The sequence below is a fragment of the Pseudorasbora parva genome, chromosome 8, assembly GCF_024679245.1.
Source record: "Pseudorasbora parva isolate DD20220531a chromosome 8, ASM2467924v1, whole genome shotgun sequence".
Classification (NCBI taxonomy): domain Eukaryota; kingdom Metazoa; phylum Chordata; class Actinopteri; order Cypriniformes; family Gobionidae; genus Pseudorasbora; species Pseudorasbora parva.
The window spans coordinates 15050003-15074744 of record NC_090179.1 but is presented as its reverse complement, the minus strand read 5'-3'; the positions used below and the strand labels follow the sequence as shown (position 1 = coordinate 15074744).

General features: G+C 37.1%; 1 protein-coding gene across 5 annotated transcripts in view; it reads left to right on the top strand.

The window, feature by feature from the left end:
• Positions 1-20079, top strand: part of fat3a (FAT atypical cadherin 3a) — a 211446-nt gene extending 191367 nt beyond the window's left edge. For 3 of the 5 annotated variants that reach the window (XM_067450195.1, XM_067450196.1, XM_067450194.1), the window contains 5 exons: positions 288-961; positions 7115-7225; positions 9260-9319; positions 16129-16164; positions 17348-20079. In XM_067450195.1, the coding sequence (XP_067306296.1) occupies positions 288-961; positions 7115-7225; positions 9260-9319; positions 16129-16164; positions 17348-17850 (1384 nt within the window). In that variant the 3' untranslated portion in view covers positions 17851-20079. The remainder of the gene's footprint in view (positions 1-287; positions 962-7114; positions 7226-9259; positions 9320-16128; positions 16165-17347) is intronic. The other 2 variants (XM_067450198.1, XM_067450197.1) reach the window with 1 other exon arrangement.
• Positions 20080-24742: the final 4663 nt, after the last annotated feature.

The following is a 24742-nucleotide window of genomic DNA, read 5'->3' as shown; positions in this document are numbered from 1 at the left end:
TCTCTAACCGCCCACAATGAAATCTCACTTGGTCCAAAATCCAGCTCCAAATGTGTAACAACAATAAGTCCAGCATTTCAACTTTCAGTGTAGACAGATGGATTACTTTAGGCTGTAAACTAATCCCATCATGCCTGCTTTTGGACACACTGTCAGGTTTTTTTTTATAGACTGACGCGTTTCTGCCGAGTCACAATAAATTTTAAAGCAGGCCAAGGACATTAAACTGATGCAGTGAAAACCCAGAGGGCCGTGATAACCACAGAGTGTTTATGTCTCCTCTGCAGGTGCGAAGAGGACGTGAACGAGTGTGAGCGCGAGCTGTGCGAGAACGGCGGCGTGTGTGTCAACACGTTCGGCTCCTTCTACTGCAACTGCACACCGGGATTTGTGGGCAACGCTTGTTCTGTTCGCCCGGTCCTGGTTCCGGACATGCAGGCCGGCCACGCCTACGTCGGGAAGGAGGAGCTCATCGGCATCGCCGTCGTCCTCTTCCTCATCCTCACCCTCATCCTTCTCTTCATCGCCTTCCGAAAGAAGGTATTCCAGAAGAGCTATTCCCGGAATAACCTCTCCATGGTTCAGGATCCGGCTACTGCCGCCCTGCTGCACAAAGCCAATGGTGGGCACTACCCGCCTCTGCGCTGTGCCATCGGAGAGCCCATCAGCCTGTACACAGAAGGCAGCCTAAGCGGCCCGCCTCAAGTCCCCGTCAGGCCGATGGCGTACACGCCGTGCTTCCCCGGAGACCCCCGGGGAACTCTGGAGAAGAGGTCAGGGGACGGCCGAGGCCCGGAGCTGACGGAAATGAGCACTTTCCATCCGTCGGAGTCGCCGCGGATACTGGGCGGGACCAACCGGAGGGGCGTGGTCGTGTGCAGCGTGGCACCCAATCTGCCGCCTGTCTCGCCGTGCCGGTCTGACTGTGATTCGCTACGGAAGAGCCCCTGGGAAGAGGAGGGTAAGAGAGAGATATCTGTAATGTCCATGTTGTATTTGTGTGCATATCATAGTATTTGATAATTTACCATAATTTACCATAATTCGTCTCTCCGCTCCATCTCCACTCTGGGATTAACATTTGCAGCTGCTTCCTGCTCTTTGAATGTATAATATTAATATTTACTAGATATAAATGTTCATGAATATAATAGTTATATAATATATTATATGATTGGCATTTGGCATATATTATATTGGCATATAAAAAGTCATATCAATTTAAAAAAGAACCCCAACTTTATTTTTATTTTATTTTTTTGTTCATCTTTCATAATTCATCATTTATTATCATACATTTTTGATAACACTTCTTACATTTTTGATAGTTTTCTTTACAATAATAGTTTATCCTACATTTCTTTTATTCAATTTAATATATGTATCAATAAAATTATAATTTTTTTTAAATTTTAAAAATGTATTAAAAATAACTCATCACTTTTAATATTTATATTCACAAAACAATTAGTATTTTTGATGGTTATCTTTCTAGTAGGATATTTCCCAAATTCTATTTTTTATGAGAATAATATAATTGTAATATCATATATTAAATAATTGCAATATTAATAGAATGATAGTAATGGAGCATGTATACATTTTTAATTCATATGTTTTTAAAGAGCCCCAAATATAGAATATTCAAACATATTGTTTTTGTTACTTCTTACTACACATTTTGTATATTTTATTGTTTTTTTTCCAATAATACAGCACAAATTCCATCTTTTATTTACACTAAATATTAATATTTATTTGCTAATATTCAGTTTGAAATAGTGTGAGAATTATTGCTGACATTATGGGATGTTAAAGTGTAAAAAAATTTAAAGTGCATTATAATTGTAATGCACTGACCCTCTGATTAAAAAAAAAAAAAGTTTTTCGCTCCAGGCAAAATCGTGCCTGTACAGTAGTCTGGTGTGTTAGTACGCATGTGTTTATGTGTTTGTCACTGTGAATTTATCAGACGGCTTTGATCAGTTCATGCCTGCCAACTATGAAAAATCCATCGTTCCCTAAACGTGTTTAATTTAAATTTCGCATTTTTCTGCATTTAACCTCGCACGACAGAGATTGGCTGAGATCACTGCCGTTCCCCACACACATGCTCGTATCTCATTAACCCCCCTGAGCTTTTTGGCATGCACATTTTTTATGCTCAGACTCTTAAGGAACACTATACGCCAACACTAAGAAAGCCACAGCATTCAAACGGTATGTCTATGCATCGGTGGTAAGGCGACCTATGACTGTTTTCAGCGTAGATAACGAAACCTGCTGGCAGATTTTCTGTTATCAGTATATGTAATGGCGGAGCTCAGCACTTTTATCTTCTTATACTCAGCTCCGTTTCCTGCTGTGACAGTTCAGGCAGAAGCATACAGGAGAAAAAGCTTGTGTTTGTTGAAACTGTTTCCGCTTGCAGCTTCCCACTAGCTAAGTTCTACTTTTTTAATGATGTTTTCGGTAAATAAAATCTAAATATGCTTTCATATGTTGCAGCAAAAATGGGAAAGCCTAGCTGCAGGTGGAAACAGTTTTAAGGAGTAAAAGCTTTTAATTTATGGTTCATTTAATGTTGCTTTTTTTAAACTAAATCAAAAGTCACTTGCTTTGAAAATGACATGGAAATAGAGCTGTAATACAATAACTAGGCCCATGCGAAATCAACAGAACAGCGATATCTGTTGTTAAAGTTGTACTGATCCCTCTAGTCTATGCATTTTTTAAAATATTTTAGCTAGTTATATTTAGGAGTGGGTATCGTTTGATCTCTAGCGATATCAGCATGCTATTGCAGCTGAATACCATAAAAAAAAATCAGCAGCCTAAAGAAAACATTATTTAAGACCATCAGTAATACAATAAGAACAAATAAATGAATCTGCAATAGCACAAATAAATACAACTGAATACATTTCAGGTACAGGAATACATTTCAGGTACATTTCAGGTACTAGTCCTGCATAGTTTTCTTTTTATTAATTAAATATAGATGAATCCCTATTAAAGTTACGGAAGTTGTTCAGACAGGATCAGTGAGTGATTTTCTTTTTCATTGATGTTTTTTAAAAGTTTAGTTCATCCAAGAAGTAGCCCATGATTTACTCACCCTCCAATCTTAGATATTAATAAAATGTTATATTAAAAATTGTCCTGGCTAATTCAAGTTGTATAATGGCAGTGAATTCTTGTTTTGCTTTTGAAGGTAGACATTTTACTTTATAAAGATTTAAATATGGATTTTTCTTTTTACACAAGGCATTACTTCGCTTCAGATGGCCTTTGTTAACCACTGGAGCCGTGTGGAGCAGTTATATGATGGATAGATGCACTTTTATGGACTTCGAAACAGCCATTTACTGCCATTATAAAGCTTGGAAAAGCCAGGATATTTTCAATATAACTCTGATTTAATTTGTCTGAAAGAAGAATGCTATATAAATCTAGGATGAGTAAATCATGGGCTAATTTTAATTTTTGTGTGACCTAATCCTTAATATTAATGACACAGATAGCAGCAGATTTATTAGGCTGCTGTCACTTTAAGAACTGCACAGATCCAATATACTATTACACATGCTTTCTTCATCAACTGTTTACATTCAATTAAGAAAAAACATGTACTTGGATGTTTTGATATAATTGTGTGTATTTGACAAGTGCAAGACACAAAAGAGAAGTTTGCTTCCACTTCTTCCTATGCTTGAACGCTTTAAAATCACAATGAAATGTTTGTTTATAGTTAGTTTTTTTATTTTTTATTCATGTGACACATGATCTATAAAAAAAACATGTTTGTCAAAAAATATGTATGATTTGTTTGAATCGGACAAAAAGTGACTGAGCTACACCTGCTCATTTTTTCAGTTATTTTCTGAAGGTTCCAAAACGAAATCAGCTAGCAAATATAATTTAAAATCCATTGGAGTAACAACCAATTTGACACAAACCAAGTCAACACTAAATATCTACTGGAAAAATACAAATTCAACTTTTTTCCATAATACCACAATTGTTTGATTAACATTGAGACAGACCGTTTATATATTATATAGACCTACTAACTGCACGGATCTAATATAATGTTACACATCAGATGTTTTTCTCCATCAGTTAACCAAACGTTCATTTAAGACATAACAGATAATGTATGTGTAAATACTCGCCAACACTGCTATTTTGAAATACTGTGTATGCCGGGATCACACACTGTCTTGAGATTTTGTGCAGTGGACACGTGTCGGATCTGTCTGTCAGTGTGAGTGAGATTTGTTCACATCCGCATTAGATTGAAAGTCACATTTCATTGGTTCAGACAAATGCCACTGAGAATTCGTTATGAATATTCACAATGCTGGAATGCTGTGCTTTACAACAATACCAAACTCGTGGTGATGGAAAGTGCAAGAAGCGAGCAGGGACTCCTCTCAGAAAACATACAAATAAAGATACTATTAGATGTTTGATTGCTATTTGGAGCAGAGCAGTTATTTTTCACTTGTTTTTCCTGCCCATGCACATTTCAACTCCATTTGCAAGCACGGGTCTTATATATACAGTGTGTACGTGTACGTGTGCGTGTGTGTATATATATATATATATACACACTCACCTAAAGCATTATTAGGAACACCACACTAATACTGTGTTTGACCCCCTTTCGCCGTCAGAACTGCTTTAATTCTACGTGGCATTGATTCAACAAGGTGCTGAAAGCATTCTTTAGAAATGTTGGCTCATATTGATAGGATAGCATCTGGCAGTTGATGGAGATTTGTGGGATGCACATCCAGGGCACGAAGCTCCCGTTCCACCACATCCCAAAGATGCTCTATTGGGTTGAGATCTGATGACTGGGGGCCATTTTAGTACAGTGAACCCATTGTCATGTTCAAGAAACCAATTTGAAATGATTTGAGCTTTGTGACATGGTGCATTATCCTGCTGGAAGTAGCCATCAGAGGATGGGTACATGGTGGTCATAAAGGGATGGACATGGTCAGAAACAATGTTTAGGTAGGCCGTGGCATTTAAACGATGCCCTATTGGCACTAAGGGGCCTAAAGTGTGCTATGAAAACATCCCCCACACCATTACACCACCACCAGCAGCCTGCACAGTGGTAACAAGGCATGATGGATCCATGTTCTCATTCTGTTTACGCCAAATTCTGACTCTACCATCTGAATGTCTCAACAGAAATAGAGACTCATCAGACCAGGCAACATTTTTCCAGTCTTTAACTGTCCAATTTTGGTGAGCTTGTGCAAATTGTAGCCTCTTTTTCCTATTTGAAGTGGAGATGAGTGGTACCTGGTGGGGTCTTCTGCTGTTGTAGCCCATCCGCCTCAAGGTTGTGTGTGTTGTGGTTTCACAAATGCTTTGCTGAATACCTCGGTTGTAACGAGTGGTTATTTCAGTCAAAGTTGCTCTTCTATCAGCTTGAATCAGTCGGCCCATTCTCCTCTGACCTCTAGCATCAACAAGGCATTTTCGCCCACAGGACTGCCGCATACTGGATGTTTTTCCCTTTTCACACCATTCTTTGTAAACCCTAGAAATGGTTGTGCGTGAAAATCCCAGTAACTGAGCAGATTGTGAAATATTCAAAATTGCTTAAATCTCCTTTCTTTCCCAATCTGACATTCAGTTTGGAGTTCAGGAGATTGTCTTGACCAGGACCACAGCCCTAAATTCAGTGAAGCAACTGCCATGTGATTGGTTGATTAGATAATTGCATTATTGAGAAATTAAACAGGTTCTCTTAATAATCCTTTAGGTGAGTGTGTATATATATATATATAATATAAAATCTTTTTTGTTTTGTTTTCAAGGTGACTTACAGAATATGTATTTAGGGAATACTTTTCTGAGATAAAGCTTGTTACTCTCCAGACTGAGACTGTGTATCTCAGCATCTCTCCTGTTCCTCGGACAGATCGTTAGGAGTGAACTCAACTTTTATCTTAGCTGAAACCTTTATTAATAATTCTCTAAACCACCTCAAACTGAACTCTTAAATAAGCACTAACATTCAAAAGTTTGGGGTTGTTTTTTAGATAAGTTACCAAGGCTGCATTTATTTTGCAAGGCTGCAAAAAATACAGTAAAAACAATGATGTTATGAGAGATGATTACAATTTCAGTAACTGTTTTCTATTTGAATATATTTGAAAATGTAATTTATTCCTGTGATCAAAGCTGAATTTTCAGCATCATTGCTCCAGTCTTTAGTGTCACACGATCCTTCAGAAATCATTCTGATATGCTGATTTTATGCATAATATTTTTGTTGAAACCGTGATCCATTTTTTTATTATTATTCAAGAGAACAGCATTTATTAGAAATAGAAATCGCTTGGAACATTGTAGATGTCTTTACTTCCAATTTTGATCATTTTAATGCTTCCTTGCTGCATAAAACTATTAATTACATTAAAAAACCTAACTTTATTTCCCGAAGGACCAATAATCAGATTGTAACTGCCATTCTTATCCATTTGTTGCTGATGTTTTTTAGTGTAGTATTCATCAAGCGGCTCATGGGAGTGCTTTTGCGATTAAAAAATAAAAAATAAATAAAAAAAATTCTCAGTAAAAAAATAAATAAATAAAAAAGATGTCCCTTAAAAGACTTGTTATAAATCTTCACGTCGATAAATACTGAAAGGAAAGCAGTTATGGAGGTATGCATATGGGGTCCATTTAGTGGAGAAGCTGATGGCAAAGCAATTCTCCCTCTGGCATTAAATTCTCCCCCATCTGAATCCTTCTAGGCTTTTTACCGCATATAATTACTTCATTTTTCATTTCCTTGAGCTTTGTGGTGTCCTCTGTTCAAACCTTCTTAGGTCTTAAAAATCTCTACCTGTGAAATGCAAAGTGAGACAATTATATGCAGCTGTTATAAGCAGCCGTTTCCATGATACCATTAAAGGAAAGATCAAAGGGAAAAATGTCCGGGAAAAGAAAGAAATTAAAAAGCAAACATCAGAGAAGGGACTTGGAATGGCGTGAAGATTTGCCCACAGCTGTGACAAAGCATGTGTGTTTATTGAAAGTTTCGGAAGTTGTAATTGGTTGACATCCTGATCTTTGTGCTTAGGTAAAGTGGACTTACTGGAGGAGGTCACGTGTTTCTCTGGCAGTAACAAGGGCAGCAACTCTGAGGTCCAATCGCTGAGCTCCTTTCAGTCAGATTCCTGTGATGATAATGGTAAGACTGTGAGTGTGTGTGTGTGTGTGTGTGTGCGTGTGTGTCGTTCCTTCCTACTCATCGCGAAAGGATAAAACAGGCATCTTTCTTCAGGACTCTTCATACTGTACAGTCATTCTCACCGTCATTTTGTAAATGAAGTGAATATTTTAAGTCAAACTGTTGTTAGAGGCGTGCGTGTGTGCACGCGTATGTGTGTGTGTGTGTGTGTGTGCTGCTGCTGCTTTCAAGTCAGCCTGGAAACGTCAGAAATCTCAATCACAACCTGAAACTCTTCCAAGATATTTTGGTTCCCTATCGAGAGGTTCCTCGTATTGCGTATGGGAAAAACTCATACGCAATACTCGTTTCCTCTTTTACAAAAGTAATCGAGTACGTTATGTCAGTCAATTTCATATTATTTCTCACTCTCTTTTTTTTTTTTTTGAAGTGCAAAATATATGTGTACGGTTTGCAATTGATCCTTCAACTGTTTGTTTGCTCATCTTTTATTTGTCATTTAATACCTCAGTACTGAATTTAAACTGCGTATTTGGCCCACACTCAAATCTGCAGCAGAGAATGATGGGAAATGTAGTTTTGTCCAAAAAAAGACCTGCTGCCTCATAAATAAATAAAAGTAGTATGTTTAAAGTAGTGTAGTAGATTATTATTATTTATTTTTTCTTGATGTCAAAACCTGGAAGACTAATTCTCCGCGGGTTCCTTCGAGATTTTCCTTTGGGTTTTTATAACTTTGAGTTTTTCAAGATCTAAGTAAAATAAGGTCTGTGGTAAATATAGCTTGACGATACTTAAACTCCACACCCCAAATTATCTTATTTAGTTACTTTATTAAAAATGCAAGTTTTCAAAAGAAATAACATAACTGCTTAATTTTTTTAATTGATTTTTTTATGTTGTAGCATTGGGTTTTTTTTTTAATTCTGTTTTTGAAAATAAAATTCTGAATAATTTTTTTTACTCCCATTTTAATGATTAAATTCAATTTTAGTAGTCAAAAAGAAATTGACATCATGAAAATTATACAATTTAACAATAAATTATTACAATTTTGATAAAAATATAAATCTCTCTCTCTCTCTCTCTCTCTCTCTCTCTCTCAAAGTGGTACACATTCTTTTAACTAAAGATTTTATTATTATTATTATTATTATTATTATTATTATTATTATTATTATTATTATTATTAGCAGAAGTAGTAGTAGTATTACATTGAGACATGAAGTGACTCTCCGAGTGGCTCTAGAGATGAAGTTCATGCATTCATGTCCACATATAGTGAGGCATCAACACCATTCATTCATGTAGAGACAAGCAGAACATGCAAGATTCATATTTAAATGGTCTTTTGCTGTTTAATATTCACAGACAATAGTCTATTTCATGATTTGATGTAAGTGTACTGACATACTCTTGATTTATTCATCCAAGATCTGACAAATTCTGTGAAATTCCGCATATTAATTTCCATTTTTATGACCGGGTTCCACGTTTTTTCAGCATCGCGGAAATCATAGGGCCATATTAGAACAAAACATTCAAGTATCATCAAGTTATGTTTTCCACAAAAATATTGTTCAGACTGTTTTTTTTTCTCTGTCTCTTCCAATCTTTTTTCAGCATGATTCTTTAATTGACAGCGCAGTCATTGTATCAAGAAATCGAAAGTTTCTCGCAATTAAATACGACATTGCAATTACTATAATTTACCAATCCTGTAAATACGATTATTCTGATCTAATTTGAATGCAGCAGGTGTGGATGTAAATGTGTGTGTGGGTCACATCATCATCTCTCCTCAGATTCGCTGGAATGATGCCATGCTTGCCTTTCATTGGTCACAGCTAAAATTCATCAGCAACCAATCAGGGCACAGAAGCTTCTGCAGTGGACCAACAGTGTTACAGATACTGTGGAGTTGATCCTTCGGTTTGATTAGTCTGTGGGTCCGTTTGGTTCTCCTGTGTGTGTGAGCGCGCGAGTGGGTGTGTGAAAGTTTCTGACGGGTCTTCATTGCTTTCTCTTTCCAAGCTTCCATAGTGACGGTAATTCGGCTGGTCAATGATGCAGTCGACACGATTGAGAACGAAGGTACTCTTTCCCAACCCTGGATTCTGAAGCATCCTCCTTAAAAGCCCTTGAAGACACATGCACAAAACTTTAAACTCACACTCCAAACAAACACACACACACACACACACTCTTTCTTTCTCTCTTTTTTGGTTGTTTGCACACATGCACATTTACTTGGCTCTCTACGTGAAGACCATAGACTTTTAGGGCTGTCAGTCAGTTAAATAATTAATGGATTTAATAACTTTTTTTTAAAAAGCATTTCATTTTTTTATAATCATCCACAATTAGTTGTAATCAAAAGCCCTCATTTCGATATATAATGACTACAAATAAACTAAAACCTTTAAAAGGAAACTGGTCAGGTTAAGCTTGTTAAACTTGTGTGTGTGTGCATGTGTGTGTGCGTGTGTGGCATGTGAATGAGACAGCATTACTCATGAGGAGAAGCGTCATCCCAGTCAGCAAGATGATACAGCAAACACACACACACACTGCTCCAGAACATACATTACCCAAAACAGAAGAGTGCAAGTCTTGCAAGCTCACACACACGTTTGAAGTTTTAAAAAACAAAAAAATCTTTTCAAGTGTATCTTCAAAGCAAGACATGCTAAAGTAATGTAGGCTGATGAGCTAGTTTGAGCTTTTTCACTTGTCCTTTGATTTTGAGGTTGTAAATCTAACAAACTTCTGAATCTTGAAACTAGTTCACGCTGAGAAATTTCAAAACTAGTTCATATTAACATATTTTAAAGGCGTTCCTTAATATTGTCAGAGTAATCCTTCAGCTGTATGTTTAAAGGGTTCCTGGTCTTAAATGTTTGTTTCATTGGCAGATACAAACATGAGATGTAATGTACTTAAACCAACCTAAATTATCAATTTTTCTTACCAATGAGGTAAGAAAATAAAAATAAAGATATATGTATTGTATATCTTTAAACTATATTTTAAAATTTCTAATTGAAATCTTGCTTCTGTCCCAAACAGAAAAAAAATTATTTTGATGGACCCCCCAGGAAACAAGAACAAACATCTTTTGTAATTTTACTTATCTAATAAGTAAATCTTGAGTTAATTTTTTTTTTTTTTTTGATATTTGGACTGAAAACAAGAAACAAATACCAAATAAGAAGAGCATTTTTTGCATTATAGTCAAATCTTTTGATAATTTAAAATATAACTGGCCTTTGTAATGTGCCTTTGTTGACTATATTTTAAATAAACTATAACAAAATGTATTTCCTTTGTCCTATTGCTAAGCTCCGTCTCAGTCACATACATGAAGCTCGCTCATTATGCAGGTCTTTTGTTCTCTCAGGTGTGATACCAGTAATATTCATGATCGTTCATGCCTCTTTGCATACAACCCTTGTAAAGAAAAAGTTTCTTATAAAATTTAAGTCAATGTATTGTATTATGTGAATTAGCTGGCTCAGTGATTCTCACATCAGTTTGAAGAAAAACTTTAGGTAACATGACCCATTAGTCTAAAGATTTGTGGATGCATATCTATTGTGTGTTTTGAGGCCTTCATTTTAAACCTTTTTTTTCTTTCAAAACCCACACATAATATAGTATGTACATACTAGTGTTGTCACGATACCAAAATTATGACTTCGATACGATATCAGACTAAAATATCGATATATCGATACTAAAACGATACCACAGTAAATAAATAAATAAATAAATAAATAAGATAAGATGCTTAATATGACAACAGAACTTGTTATTATTCATTGTTATTTTTTACTAAAAATTCATGTGGCCAGCATGTTCCTTAGGGTTGGGCATCGTTTTGATTTGAACAATTATTGATCAATTACTATTAAAATTATCTCACAATTTTTTGCTATCTCAATGTATTTTTTACAATGGGGTAATTGTGTTGCAATAGCTTACACACAGCACAAGAAAGCTTGATTTCGAATGGTAAATTGAATTTAAAAAGACGAGTAAACAGTAATAAAATAAGAACAAATAAACAGATTACAAACAATAGCACAAATAAATGCAATAGAATAAAAGATACAAATTAAACAGACTGCTTTATTTTTTCAGGTAAGTCTAACATTCAGATAAGAAACTGAATTAAAAAAAATGCATAGTAATTACATTTAAAACAACATTGGATAATGTTCTTTGGAAAAAAATTCAATAGCGTACAGATGAAACTATTAAAGTTACACAAGTTGATCAGTCAAGAGCAGTTGATCGTTTGTCTTTTTGTAGTTTGAATAACAAATGACTGCGGTCCCTTTAAGACTAACAGACGCATGGATCCTGCACTGTTCCTGTTACTCGTTCTTCCTGAACTGTTTGCGACTGTGTTTACGTTAATACTCTTCCAGATGTGCACTGATAATTCTTTGAGTGTATTTGACCAATAATAAGCTCGAAAAGGAAGCAAATGTTTGCACTTGTATCATGTCAGAGGCGGCTTTATTACGGTAGGCTATGTGTGTGTGCGCTTCAGATGTGGAGCACGAAATCTGCGGGGATTAGTAGAATTAATTTATGTGCAATCCCGCGCGAAATTCAGACCGATCACTCACTAACACTAACACACTGTCATGAGGAAAAAGTCCAGCAGAACGCGCGTTCGCCATGCTCAGAAGTTAACCGGGCTGAGTGAGAATATGCCGGTGTGTGTCAACTCGCTGACGGTCAGAGAGGAGAGCGCAGCTGATATCGATACTGTAAAAACTGAGAATCGTATCGTTTCAGATATTCCAGTATCGATATATATCGAAATATCGATATTTTTGACAACACTAGTACATACATGTTGATCACATATTATGGTAGCACAGTTTGGGCTGAATACAGTGTAATTACACTTTTGCAATTAATGTGTTTATAAGCAACCGAAAAAAGCACAAATGTCAGAGCATGTCAAGTCTTGCTCACACTCCTTAGGCCTCCGAACAGCTCACACTCCATAGGGTGTTGTTTTTTTAGTATTATTTAAAGCTACACTGTGTGATATTTTCCCCCATCTAGCAGTGTAAAGGTATATGACCATCCAGTGAATAATAGTTTCTGTTCCTCTCAATTTCGATTTCGTTTTAACTCCTACGGTGGCCGATTTAGTCATGGCTTCCAGTTCGACCTCTTCTGTGAGTGTTGCTTCAAGTGATGAGGTAACTTTTGAAAACTATTATAATTTGCAGTTATTTAATTTTCCAAATGATCTATGATCAAATTAATCTATGTAAAATGAATAATAGTTTTACGTTTTCGTTATTTTTAACCAGTTCATTGCTAACATCAGCTATCAGGTTCCCAGACGAATGCAAGCTAATCTTAGTAAAGGAACTTTTATCAGTGCTATCGTTATTACGACATCACTAGCGTAAGGCAAACAAATTATAATGCAATTAAAATATTAATCTCATGCTATCCGTCATAGAACATGGATTTATGTTATAAGGTAAACAATACTTTTTCATCATTGACGCGAGGAAAACTATCCTAGACGTCGTTCTAGTGTTATGCACAGCACACCATGATATAATTAGCCAAGCAACAATAAAACTTCCAATATACACAAATAGGCTGAATTAATATTACCTGTCGAGAAGAAAGCAGGCAACGCCAGCGTTCTTTTTAAAATCGTTGCTCCTCATGAGCTCTTTCCATCTTGGAAAGGCCACTCCAGTATTTACTTTTGTCTTGTTGATTTGCCTGTCGCGTTGCCGTCTTAATTCTCTTTTCCGCTTCCTTGGTGACTCTGATACATATCCCGCAATGTTACTAGGTCCCCGACCCGGGTCGAATTCGGTAATCAATTCCGGGACGTGGTTGCTTTCACACAGAAGGCGACCTGGCAATGTTCCGGGAATATTGCGGGTCCGGCGTGCAGTGTGAAAGGGGCTTAAGAGTGATCCTCCATCATCATATAGCAGCCTCAAGCAATCCTCCTCTTCACATTCGACACAGTGCCATCGAGTGTAAAAACGCAAAAAGCGAAGCTTGAATTTACGGGTATGTCCCTCTTTGGCTAATGTACTTTCAAGATGGAGGAGCAACATGGCGACCGCCATCCGAACCCCTCACCCGTATGTATTTTCAATGGGATATTATAAAATTACGAGAATACTTTATTACTTGAAATAAGTAAATATACATTAATGAGCACATATATTTTTGAAAGAACTAAGTGATTTTAGCTAAGAATAAACTAAAAAAGTTACACAGTGTAGCTTTAAATAGTATTTTACTATTTATTCATATTTTAAATTAGGATTTATTTTTATATTTTCAGTTTTTATTCTAGTTGTACTAATTTTGTGCTTTCTTAGTTTATTTTTTAATATTTATATATAGATTTAATTTGTTATAGATTTAATATATATTTCAGTTTTAATAATGTTTGTGCTTCAACTTAAACATATTTCAGTTATTTGTCTAATATGTATATTTGATTTTATTTCAAACTGTTTTTTTTATTTGTTTTTTTATTGTTTTTTTTAGATTTAGTTAAAAACTACAGCATAGCTTTAAGGTGAAACAAAACTACTTACTGCACCTTTAAAACAAGCACACAATGACATATTATCCATCAAGCCTGATTGACTTATTTCATTAGTAGTAATACATTTGCTACATTTAATTAGGTAAGGGGAAAAAAAGCCCTAAAAATGCAGATGAATTGTTTTACAGACGATGTTTAAGCCCAGATTAAAATGCATTTTTGACCTGTTAACTGAAAACAACCACAAGAATAAAAAATAAAAAAATTAAAATAATTACATGAAACTGGGCCATAAGGTAAACATGTATTTAAACTTACTGAACATTTAAACTTATTAAAAATTTGAAGAATAACAGAAACTTTAGGGGTCAGCTGTCAATGGCAGTCCTAACCTTGCCCAGATACGAGCACAATAACACACTCAGCAAAATATAATCTGATCATCGTTATCGTCAAAATGGCAGAAAACAGAGATACATTATTTTTTGTCGATATTGCACGCCCCTACTACACACCCGCACTTACTTTTCATGGTTCACATTTAAATGACATTTCAGCCTTAACTTAATCACATTCAATCAAACACACACCGATGAAGATCAAACATAAGCACTTTAATAAGCTGGGAAGGAATGCACACATTTTTACTGCACCATTCTCTCTCTGTTTTAAGTCTCTATTGCTTTCTGTTTTCTCTAACCATTACACATATTTAACATGGCATTTATAATTGATCTAATATAGCCTACTAGTTATTGTTATTATTACATTTTTATTTATTTTTTAATCACAACAACAATAAACGGTATAAGCAGCATTCTTAACCTTCTTGTCACTTTTGCTGTTGCTCATATATGTTGTTGGGATTTGAACAAACCCTAGCCCTAAATATTCAAGTTTGGTAAATAAGTAAGTTAAGCTTTATTTATATTACACCTTTTAAAACAATGTTTACAGAGTTCTTTACAGATTAGACATACACAGAGTGGGAAAAAACATGCATACACATGAATAAAAAAAAAAAAATATATATATATATATATATACCTAGGTCCTTGTTTGTGCTACTTAAATATCATATTAGGGATCAGCTTTATAGCTAAAAGCAACGACCCAGAACACCCTAGTAAAAGCATAGTAAAACACTAAAAAACAACTGCATAGCAACGCCCTGGCAACATCTTGGTAATCAGTCATTGCAATGCATATTTTCTCCATAAAAAGTAATAAGGCAATAAATTGAATAGAAATAAGGTAATTAAATAAAAATACAGTCCAAAAATAAAACTTTATATTAAAATACTAAAAACAGCTACATAGCAACACCCTGGCAACACCTCGGAATCAATTGTGGCAAATTGTCTTCATATATATATAAAAATTAATATTCATATATATAAAAATATAGGTCCTTGTTTGTGCTACTTACATCTCATATTAAACAATTAGCTTTACAGCTAAAAACAACGACCCAGAACACCCTAGTAACCGCACATTATTGCACTAAAAACAACTGTATAGCAACACCCTGGCAACATTTTGGAATCAGTTGTTGCAATGCATATTTTCTTCTGAAAAAAAATAAAATAGTTTAGTTTGTTTACTTTAATGATGTTAACCCAGTTTTAGTAGAATACAACTGAAACTTTCCTTTTTGTAAGGGTATCACTAGGGTTAGGCATCAAGTACTGTCCATTTCTATTCCGCTAATTGATTGCTGTGTGCGCATTTGAATGTGATTTTTAAACTTTCAAATGCAGGAAACCACATAAGAGAACTCAATTCAGCACTTGTGCATTGTTTTCTTTGCTGGGCACAAAACTGCCTCATGTAGTGTCTGAATTGATTTCTCTTTTGAGCTCAGTTGAGGAAGAAAACATGTAACACTATATTGGATCCATGCGGCTCTTAAAGTGATAGCAACCTAATAAATCTGCTGCTGCCTGCGTCATTAATGTCATCAAACCACAAAAGTAAAGGACACTCACTGTCTGAATACCTTTAACTTTAATAAGGATTCATCTGTATTTAATTAATAAACCATAGTAGTGTAATCGAGAAGATTTTGAATCGATAAGCATAATCTGAATCAATACAATTCAAACGATATCCAAACATAGTGTGGCATGCACTAGAATATCACAAAACACACAGAAATACATGCACATATATCTGAAGCATAAATGTCAGGTATGATTTCCAAAACACACACGTCTACATGCAATGTTAATGTATTTGAATATGGTGTTTGTACATAAACACACTTCAGGGTGTAGGATGGGTTTGGTGCTGACCCACGAATCTGTCTTTATCTCTGTCTTTCTACTTCTTTTCTGCCTGCCAGTGTCCGTTATGGATCAAGGTCAAAACTTCAACAGAGGTGATTCACATTCTCTCTTTCCTCCTGCTTTGTTCAGCTAAATCTCCCGGAGTTCTTGCCCTCCTTCCCTTTCAGACTTTGTTCTCTGTCTATTGCTCCCTCTCTCGCTCCCCCTTTCCGTATTGCTGACAAACTGAGCCATTGCATTCTGGGAAGTGTCACATCATCCAGCAGCGAGATGCTCTTTGTCGACACACATACACGCACACATCAGAGTACCTGCAGTCCTCCGTCACCCCTTTCCTCTCGTTTTCGTCTGTCTCTTCCCCCGCAGTGCTTCCATTGCTGACTTTGTGTTTTTCTTTTGTTTGATATTGATGTTTTCTGATAGCGAGGATTAGGTCGTGTACAGTGTGTGTGTGTGTTTGTGTGCGTGTGCCTGTGCGTCCCTGCGCTTCTGTGTTTCATGCATCGCTGCATGCAATCCTCACCCTCATTTATTTTGGTTTGCATTTTTGATGAATGCGTTTTGCTTGTGTCAACAACACGTCCACTGAACCTTGACCTCTTGTCCTGGCTGAGTCTTCGATCACCTTGCGGGCATGCCCACTCACTCCAGCAAGACCTGCATGTGGAGATGCTCTGTATAATGTTCCTGTCCCAAATCACCCAAGAACGCATCGCAAATGAGCATCCAGACTCATTCGAAAAAGCGTGCCTGTGGCGATATTTCCAGGCAATTTCTCACAGAGTTGAGAAATTGCTAGTACATTTCACCAATGATTACAAAGAAACGGCAAGTAACATTGAATTAAACATGACATTTTAGAAAGAAAGAAATAGCATTTACTTGAGAAACATACTCCTTGCAGTATTAGACAAGGAACCCCCCAAAATAAGTCTTTATTAACTGATAATCTCCCCCTGTAATCATAATTTATGTGAACAGGAATAGTTTTTTACTGCCACTAGTGTTTATTAAAAACTGCAGTGAATTGTATGCATTTAGAGTTTTGGCTAAATGTTAGATTGACGAATATATTTCCAATAAACGTAGGTTGCAAATGGGACCCCCTACGTATTTGACAAATGCGTCATTTGGGACAGGACCGAGATCTAACCTGTTAACTTCCCTTCAAAATGGTCGAGCATGCAGCCCTACACGATTCTGTACCTACCGAAGGACCCCTTGAGTTGTATGTTCACGCGATGTTTACTAACTTCCTGTTTCCTGTTTCTCCAGCATACCACTGGGACACTTCCGATTGGCTGCCGAACACGCGCCTACCTGACATCGAGGAAGTTCCCACCTATGAGACGAGTGAAGTGGGCGTGGCCTTAGAATCGGACTATTACCTCGGCGGATTCGATATCGACAGTGACTACCCGCCTCCTCAGGAGGAGGAGTTTATGTCGCAGGACCAGCTTCCCCCGCCCCTTCCCACCGAGGAATACGACACCTCGCCCGCCAATCAGCTCGCCTCCAGAGAGAGCACTCTGAGCGGGGACCGCAAGCCCCGCCCACACTTCCACCCCAGCCAATACCTGCCCCCGCATCAGCTGCCACTCGGCTCTGCGGGGGAGGAGTTTAGCACTTTTACCGGCAGGGAAGAGCGCCTGTCCGTCAACGCCTCCTCTGCCTCCGACGTTTCCTCCGCGCCCTGTGGGTTCGAAGACTCTGAGACGGGAGGAAGCTTGGATAGTTTGGAGGACTCGCACATGCACACACAGCAGACTGAGGTCTGACACACCCCCGGGAACAAAAGATGCAGTTACTGACGTTAGCAGGACGTGTTTTCAGACATTAAAGACACTAAACTTTCACGTCTGTCAGTGCTAGTAAGAATAAAGCGAGACGGACGCAGCAGACACGGTCTGAGGACTGCCGAGGCCACAGACAGACTGACTCAGCGCTGCCCTCTGCATGAGCAGCCCACTTATAAAAGCACAGGAAGTGGCGAAAGTGATGTCATGCGTGGAGAAACTAAATAGCGAACGGAGACCAATGATCTGTAGACGTGTTTTCAGAAATCGCCTGGTGCATTTCATTGTTCTTTCTAGTTCCTTGTTTGTTTGGTGATGCCCTTTGTGAGTTTAAAATCTGGATCTGTTCTAAAATCCTAGTGAGCAGCCTACGTAGACAGCTTTATGTTGCCTTTTAAGATACCCCGTTTCTGTTTACATCTCTATTTGGAGTTTCTCAAAATGAAATCCTTTGTAATTGCACTTTTTAAAGACAAAACGACAATTACATCAAATAATGAAAATCAATAATATAATAAAAAATTTCCAACGTAAATTAAAATAGGACCTAAAAAAACAGCATAAATACAAAACCTTGAACTTGTTCAAATTTGTCATTATACAAATATACTTCCCAGAATGGATTGCAAAAAATATATATCTACAATAATCCAAGATGGCGGAAAAGTCGCACATATAGAGTGTCGACTATAAGTGTAATTCTATTTCATTCAATATGGAAAAAAATCTTTAAAAATGGTTGCATATAAAAAAAAAATTATGTGTGATACATACAACTTAGGCTGGTTTGTTTGAGCAAATTAATATTCAGTTGAATTTCTCTCTTCGTTCCAAATTCGCTCACTTATGATGGACCATTTCAGGTGGGAAGGCAACTCGCTAGGTTTTGGAACAGAACATGAATATGAATCCGTTTTCTATGAATGGACAAAAAAGCACATGTTTTCTGTATCTTCCCAAAAGGTAGTTTTTTGTGTTTGTTTTTTTTAAATGCATTGACTTTTTTGCACTAAACTGATGGATGATACATTATGTTCAGATTTATAGCGGCCCTGTCTGATGCCACATTTGTGTCCCTGAACTGGTAGCATTAATCGGATCCTGAATAGCACTATTTTTCAAGCTGATAATTTCGATGCGTGTGAGTGTTTTAATGGAACGTGGGCGACTCTCTTCTGTAAGTTACGTCTCCCCCTTTTTTGTCTTGTGAAAACATCACGATTGCATATCAGAAAGCCATAAGCAGAATATCATCGCGGTGTCCAATAATGTTTGTGTGTTCACAGGCACTTACAATGCAAGAATGACACATGCCTGTAGTAGCATGCAGTCCAAACCTCCTCCGGTTCTTTACCGACCCAAACCAGAGAAAGGAGCAGAATGAAAGAGAGAAAGCAATAACAGCAAGTCAGAGAGAAGGGAAATGCCAAGTCCTGAAACGGAATACTGAATAAAAGATGCAGGGAAAGAAAATGTAAAGAAAGTGAAAATCAATAAAATATAAATCAAAAGGAGAACGAGGGAGAGAGACGCATGATACTGTGGACCAACTTTGGATTGGAATGGCATTTTGGCCCGAAGGGAACATGATTGAGATGTTTGCCGTGAGCTGATTTAAGAGCGTGCACTGTAATTTTGAATGCCATTGGGCGGATCATTTTTTGTAAAAGCTGTAATTTTGACAAATTGTTGTACAGTGTATATAAGTAAGTTGTTCAAATCCAGATTTTGTAGATATTGAACTGCAATCATGGCAGGGTTTGTGCATCCTGCGAGGGTTTGGCGCAGACGAAAAGGACAAAAACGCAAACTCACATACTTTTGCTGACATTTTTAACAGATGTGCCCATACATGCTTTTGCTTGTGAGCATTTTTATTTTATTTTTCGCAGCTCCTTTTTCACAAAAACTGCTTTACTTTTTTAAAATATTTTCTCCGCCCATTTGTATTGAGTTTATATTATAGAAAATGGATTTACTCTGCTTCGGCCATCTTTGTGCAGGGGGTTTTATTCATGTTTGTCGGTTTCTTTTTAATTTTATATTTGATTCATGTTGTTCTGTTGACTGTGCAAAACAGTATTAAAACATGCCTGTTATATGTGTAAAATGCTTTTCTTCACTCCTGGATTTTTTGTTTAGCTTTTGTTTTGTGTTTTTTTTAATCAATGCTAAAAATAAAAAAAAGAATATTGATCAAACTGAAAAACACTTTGACGTTTATGGGTGATTTTGTATGAGAAAAAAGACTGCATACAAATATTTTATGTATTAACCCTATATTTACTTTCTTACTGTCTCATCTTATTTTTCATGATCTTTTTGGTTAACATTCCTAAAATGTTCTGTTAGCACTTTACTTAAAGCCTTTATACAGCTCTGGAAAAAATTAAGAGACCACGTAACATTGATTTCTCAATGTTAAGTAGTCTCTTAATTATATATATATATATATATATATATATATATATATATATATATATATATATAGTTACGAACTTTTAAAGGTCTAGGGTCAGCACGTAACATTTAGATATTAGTATTGCTTTAGTGGAGCGGGCAGCAGAAGAGACCAGACACAGAAATGGATAATACCAATTGGTTTATTAATTCCAAAAGCCGAAGCCACTAATCCGTGTGTATGCGCTATAATACAATGCATTAAATGGAATATAAGGTAGAAATACAAATAAACTAATGGGGAAAAAGGAACGTGGTGGCGCCAAATTAAAGAAAAGAATAAAACAAAAAGAGTTCCTAAACTAAATTCCCCAAAACCCACTAACCTTCTAACCAAAGAAAAATGTAGAAAGTAAAACCGAAATCTTCAGCGTGTCCGATGCCATAACTAAACCTACACTAAATAAGAACAAATAAATACAAAGAGGGCGCTCACCTCTTACCTGGTGTGTTTAACATTTGATAACTGCGGGCAAGATGTACATCGCGCGACCTGCTTACCTGTTCTCTATTTCCCCAGAAAATAGGCTACTAAATTACTCTTAACTCTCAACATTTCACAGTACAGAATCAAGTGTGGAATCAACACAAGATAACAAGAGGTTCAAACTGATACGCCAACTGAAACACCTGGCACGCACACACACTGCCTAATCAGGACACGCTGGGAGAATTTATCCACCAGGGCGGCACTTGATTGGCTGCAGAGACGGCACCTTGATGAAGAGTGACAGTCGCTTCCTCCAATCAGCAGAGACCTAAGAGCAAGACAGCACAACCACAGAGAAGAAAGGCAGACAAAACATCTAATACACTCGCAGCCCGTAACATATATATATATATATATATATATATATATATATATATATATATATATATATATATATATATATATATATATATATATATATATATATATAAATATATATATATATATAAATTTTATATCTGTTTATTAAGCGAGCAGGGCGACCACCCAGTAGAGCATTACAATAATCTAGCCTTGAGGTGCATAGTGCATATTTCAATGGAAAACTATTAAAAAGCTTACTGTAAACAGTGCAGCGTATTCATGTAATCTCCATACGAACTTCATGATTGGCCCAAAGAAGAATTCTTACGTCAGCGTGTTCTGACCTCATAGGTTCTCATTACCAGTAAATCTTGGGTAATGTGCTCTGTGTGAATGCAGAATGAAGATTTCTGGTATATTACAACTTACCTTACTAGCAAATTGCCAGAACTGATTTACCGGTATTTTTGAAAAGGTCTTGTTCACACATGATCTCATACCGGTAATTTACCAGTAAAGTCTGTGTGGCAGGAGCTATTGAGCGCCCCCAAATGGCATGATACTCATTTCATAACACACCTGCGAAGATTCTACTTAGAGATTGGTAGTCGAAATAGGCTCCTCCTATTGGACAACATTAAACTCTGCCTTATATTTTTTCCTGTTGAATAGTCTTTTACAAGGTAATGCATCCTGTTACAGAATTTTCTTTCATGTTTTACACATTGCAAATGTCATATTTTGAGTGGTAATTTATTTTTTGAGGGTTGATTCTTCAGATGTTTACAATCAGTGTGTGTATAATAAGAGATCGATAGTAACTCGTCAGAGTCTTTCTACAGGGAGGAGAACGTATGCGGTTTGGTATTTAATCAGGTTTGTATGGTGGTGGTGTGTGTGTGTAGTTAGAGTGTAATCAGACTCTCACTTTGAGAGCTTCTCAGGCTCATTATCTTCTCCACTGCTGTGGCTTTTCAAGTGGACAGGGTGCTTCGATTTCTTGTCCTCAATCATTTTTTTGCCTCTAACTTTAAGGGCCTTTTCAGCTGAACTGATGTACATGTCCTCTCAGAGAGCAGAAAAATTGGCGCTCTTTTACACGGTGACTCTCAACCTCTTGATGGGCTTCTAATGAGAAAATCACCCGATTAAACCAGGTGGAGGGTGGATGGTGCAAAACGTCAGGATAAATGTTTGATGACACAAGCGGTTCGGATCTGTTCTAAAACAAGCAGTTTAGAGAAAAGAGATCCTGTTCTTATTTTGAGTCATCATGAAATAACTGAGTTTGGGAGAGTCATGGAAATGTTATAACAGTGATGTTGATCCAGTTAACATATTTAAATTGATATCTGTATAATAAAATTGGCTCAAAAGAAATAGTGATGGTCAATTATTAAGGGTGCAATAGGTGATCTGGGAAATGCTAACTTTAGCCTGCTAGCATTGAAAGCATGCGATTCCGACCTCCCTGCAAATCGCTGTCCAAAGCCACGCTTCCTCCAAAACATGAATGGACCAGAAGCGAGATGACCAGAGACCACGTTATTGGATTACATCATGTGTCGCTCACAAGTGAGAAAACTTTACAGTACATGAGTAACAGTACTAAAATAACGAACATGAGCTACTGTTTGTCTACCATACCTGCTCTGTCTGCACAGCGTACCTGAACACTGACGTATGATGTCTGTGTAAACTGGCTGCACAGTGGTATGCAAACACACATTGACTGACAGGGAATATATGCTTCATCACGGTCCCGGTACCTGTTAGTGAGTGGGATATATTTGGCAGCAAGTGAACATTTTGTCCTCAAAGTTGATAGGCAAAAAATAGGCAAGCGTGAAGAACTGCAGCTCTTGTGGGGTGTTCCTGGTCTGCAGTGATCAGTGTCTATCAAAAGTGGTCCAAGGAAGGAACAGTGGTGAACCGGTGGGTCATGGGCGGCCAAGGCTCATTGATGCACGTGAGGAGTGAAGGCTGGCCTGAGGTTAATGCTGGTTCTGATAGAAAGGTGTCAGAATACACAATGCATTGCAGTTTGTTGCATATGGGTCTGCATAGCCGCAGACCAGTGAGGGTGCCCATGCTGACCCCTGTCCACCACCGAAAGTATTAACAGTGGGCACGTGAGCATCCAAGCTGGATCTCGGAGCAATAAAAGAGAAGTTGGCCTGGGGCCGTTCACAAAACATCTTATGGCTAAAATCAGCTCCATGCCGATTTAGGAGAAACTCTCAAAAATAATGGCCGTGTCAGTCCCAATTTTAGGACTCCAACATTTGTGCTCTAAGAGTATTTCGCAAAGCATTTTAGCACTAAAACTAGCTCCTAAATCCATGAAACGCTAGGAGTAGTCAAGAGGACTCCTAAGTCACTCAGACCAAATCATTAAACTATCCTAATGGCTTGTGCCGCAATCCGCCCAAAGACACTATACAACATTGAGGCAAAAGTGATAATTAATGTATCTTTCATAAAATAAAATAAAATAAAATAAAAAATTGTAATGTCAGATTACCTGTGGTAGTTGTTCACAGGTGAGTTCACACCTATAAATGATTGAATAAAGTAAAACAATATAAGCATATTTGACGTGCTGTCCGAAGCGGCAGAGGGCTCAGAGCTCCCTCACAAACGTTGTTCATAAAACGTACGTTTCACTTGAATTCTGCAATCTTTCGAGATGCAGACATAAGAGGCTGACACTTAGCTGAACATATTTAAATAGTGACACTTTATTTGAATATGGCAACATTCTTTTTTTTTATTTTTTTATTGTATATAGCAACAACCTCGTTCAACAAAATGTTTCACAAAATGTTTGACAGAGACCCCTCCACTATCAGCCAATGCATGAGTGCATGAGTGTCGCTTACCTGGGGAACACATGGCACTAGGATGCACTATCGGATGAAGGAAGCAAGCCAGTGGAGGCAGTCTGATGCTTTGGGCAATGTTCTGATGGGAAACCTTGGGTCCTGCCATACATGAGGATGTTACTTTGACATGTATCCCCTACCTAAACATTGTTCCAGAACATGTACACCCTTTAATGGAAACATTATTACCTGGTGGCTGTGGCCTCTTTCAGCAGGATAATGAAAAAAAGGAGGCCTCGCAACTTACAGGAATGTTGTTCATGTGGTCCATTTACATCATGGTCGTGTAAACATGCCCATGCCCAACATTTGATATGTATAACACATATCAAACTGATTCTAATTACATTGAAAAGTGTAAATATAATAAATACCATATAAGTTAAAGCTGGGGTAGGTAGGACTGATCTAAAACACTTTTTTCTAAATTTGTTTAAACTTTCTTTATATGTCAAAACATAATTAAAATGTAAGTACTCTGAAAAGGAGAGTATACAAATCGAGTGACTCTAGACTTTTTCATCTGCAATAAACACCGCTCATTATTTTCGTTCCGGACGAAACAAATGATAGGCTTGGGCGACTGTCACTCTCTCTCGCTACCATGGCGACCGCCGCTTTCGCTACAGGATCCGCCCACATGCGCGCGCTCGTTTGGTTTGAGCAGTTCAAGAGGCAAGAAACCCAGCCTAAATAATGGCAGAGAAAGAGCATTCAAAATTCACAGTGCAGGGTA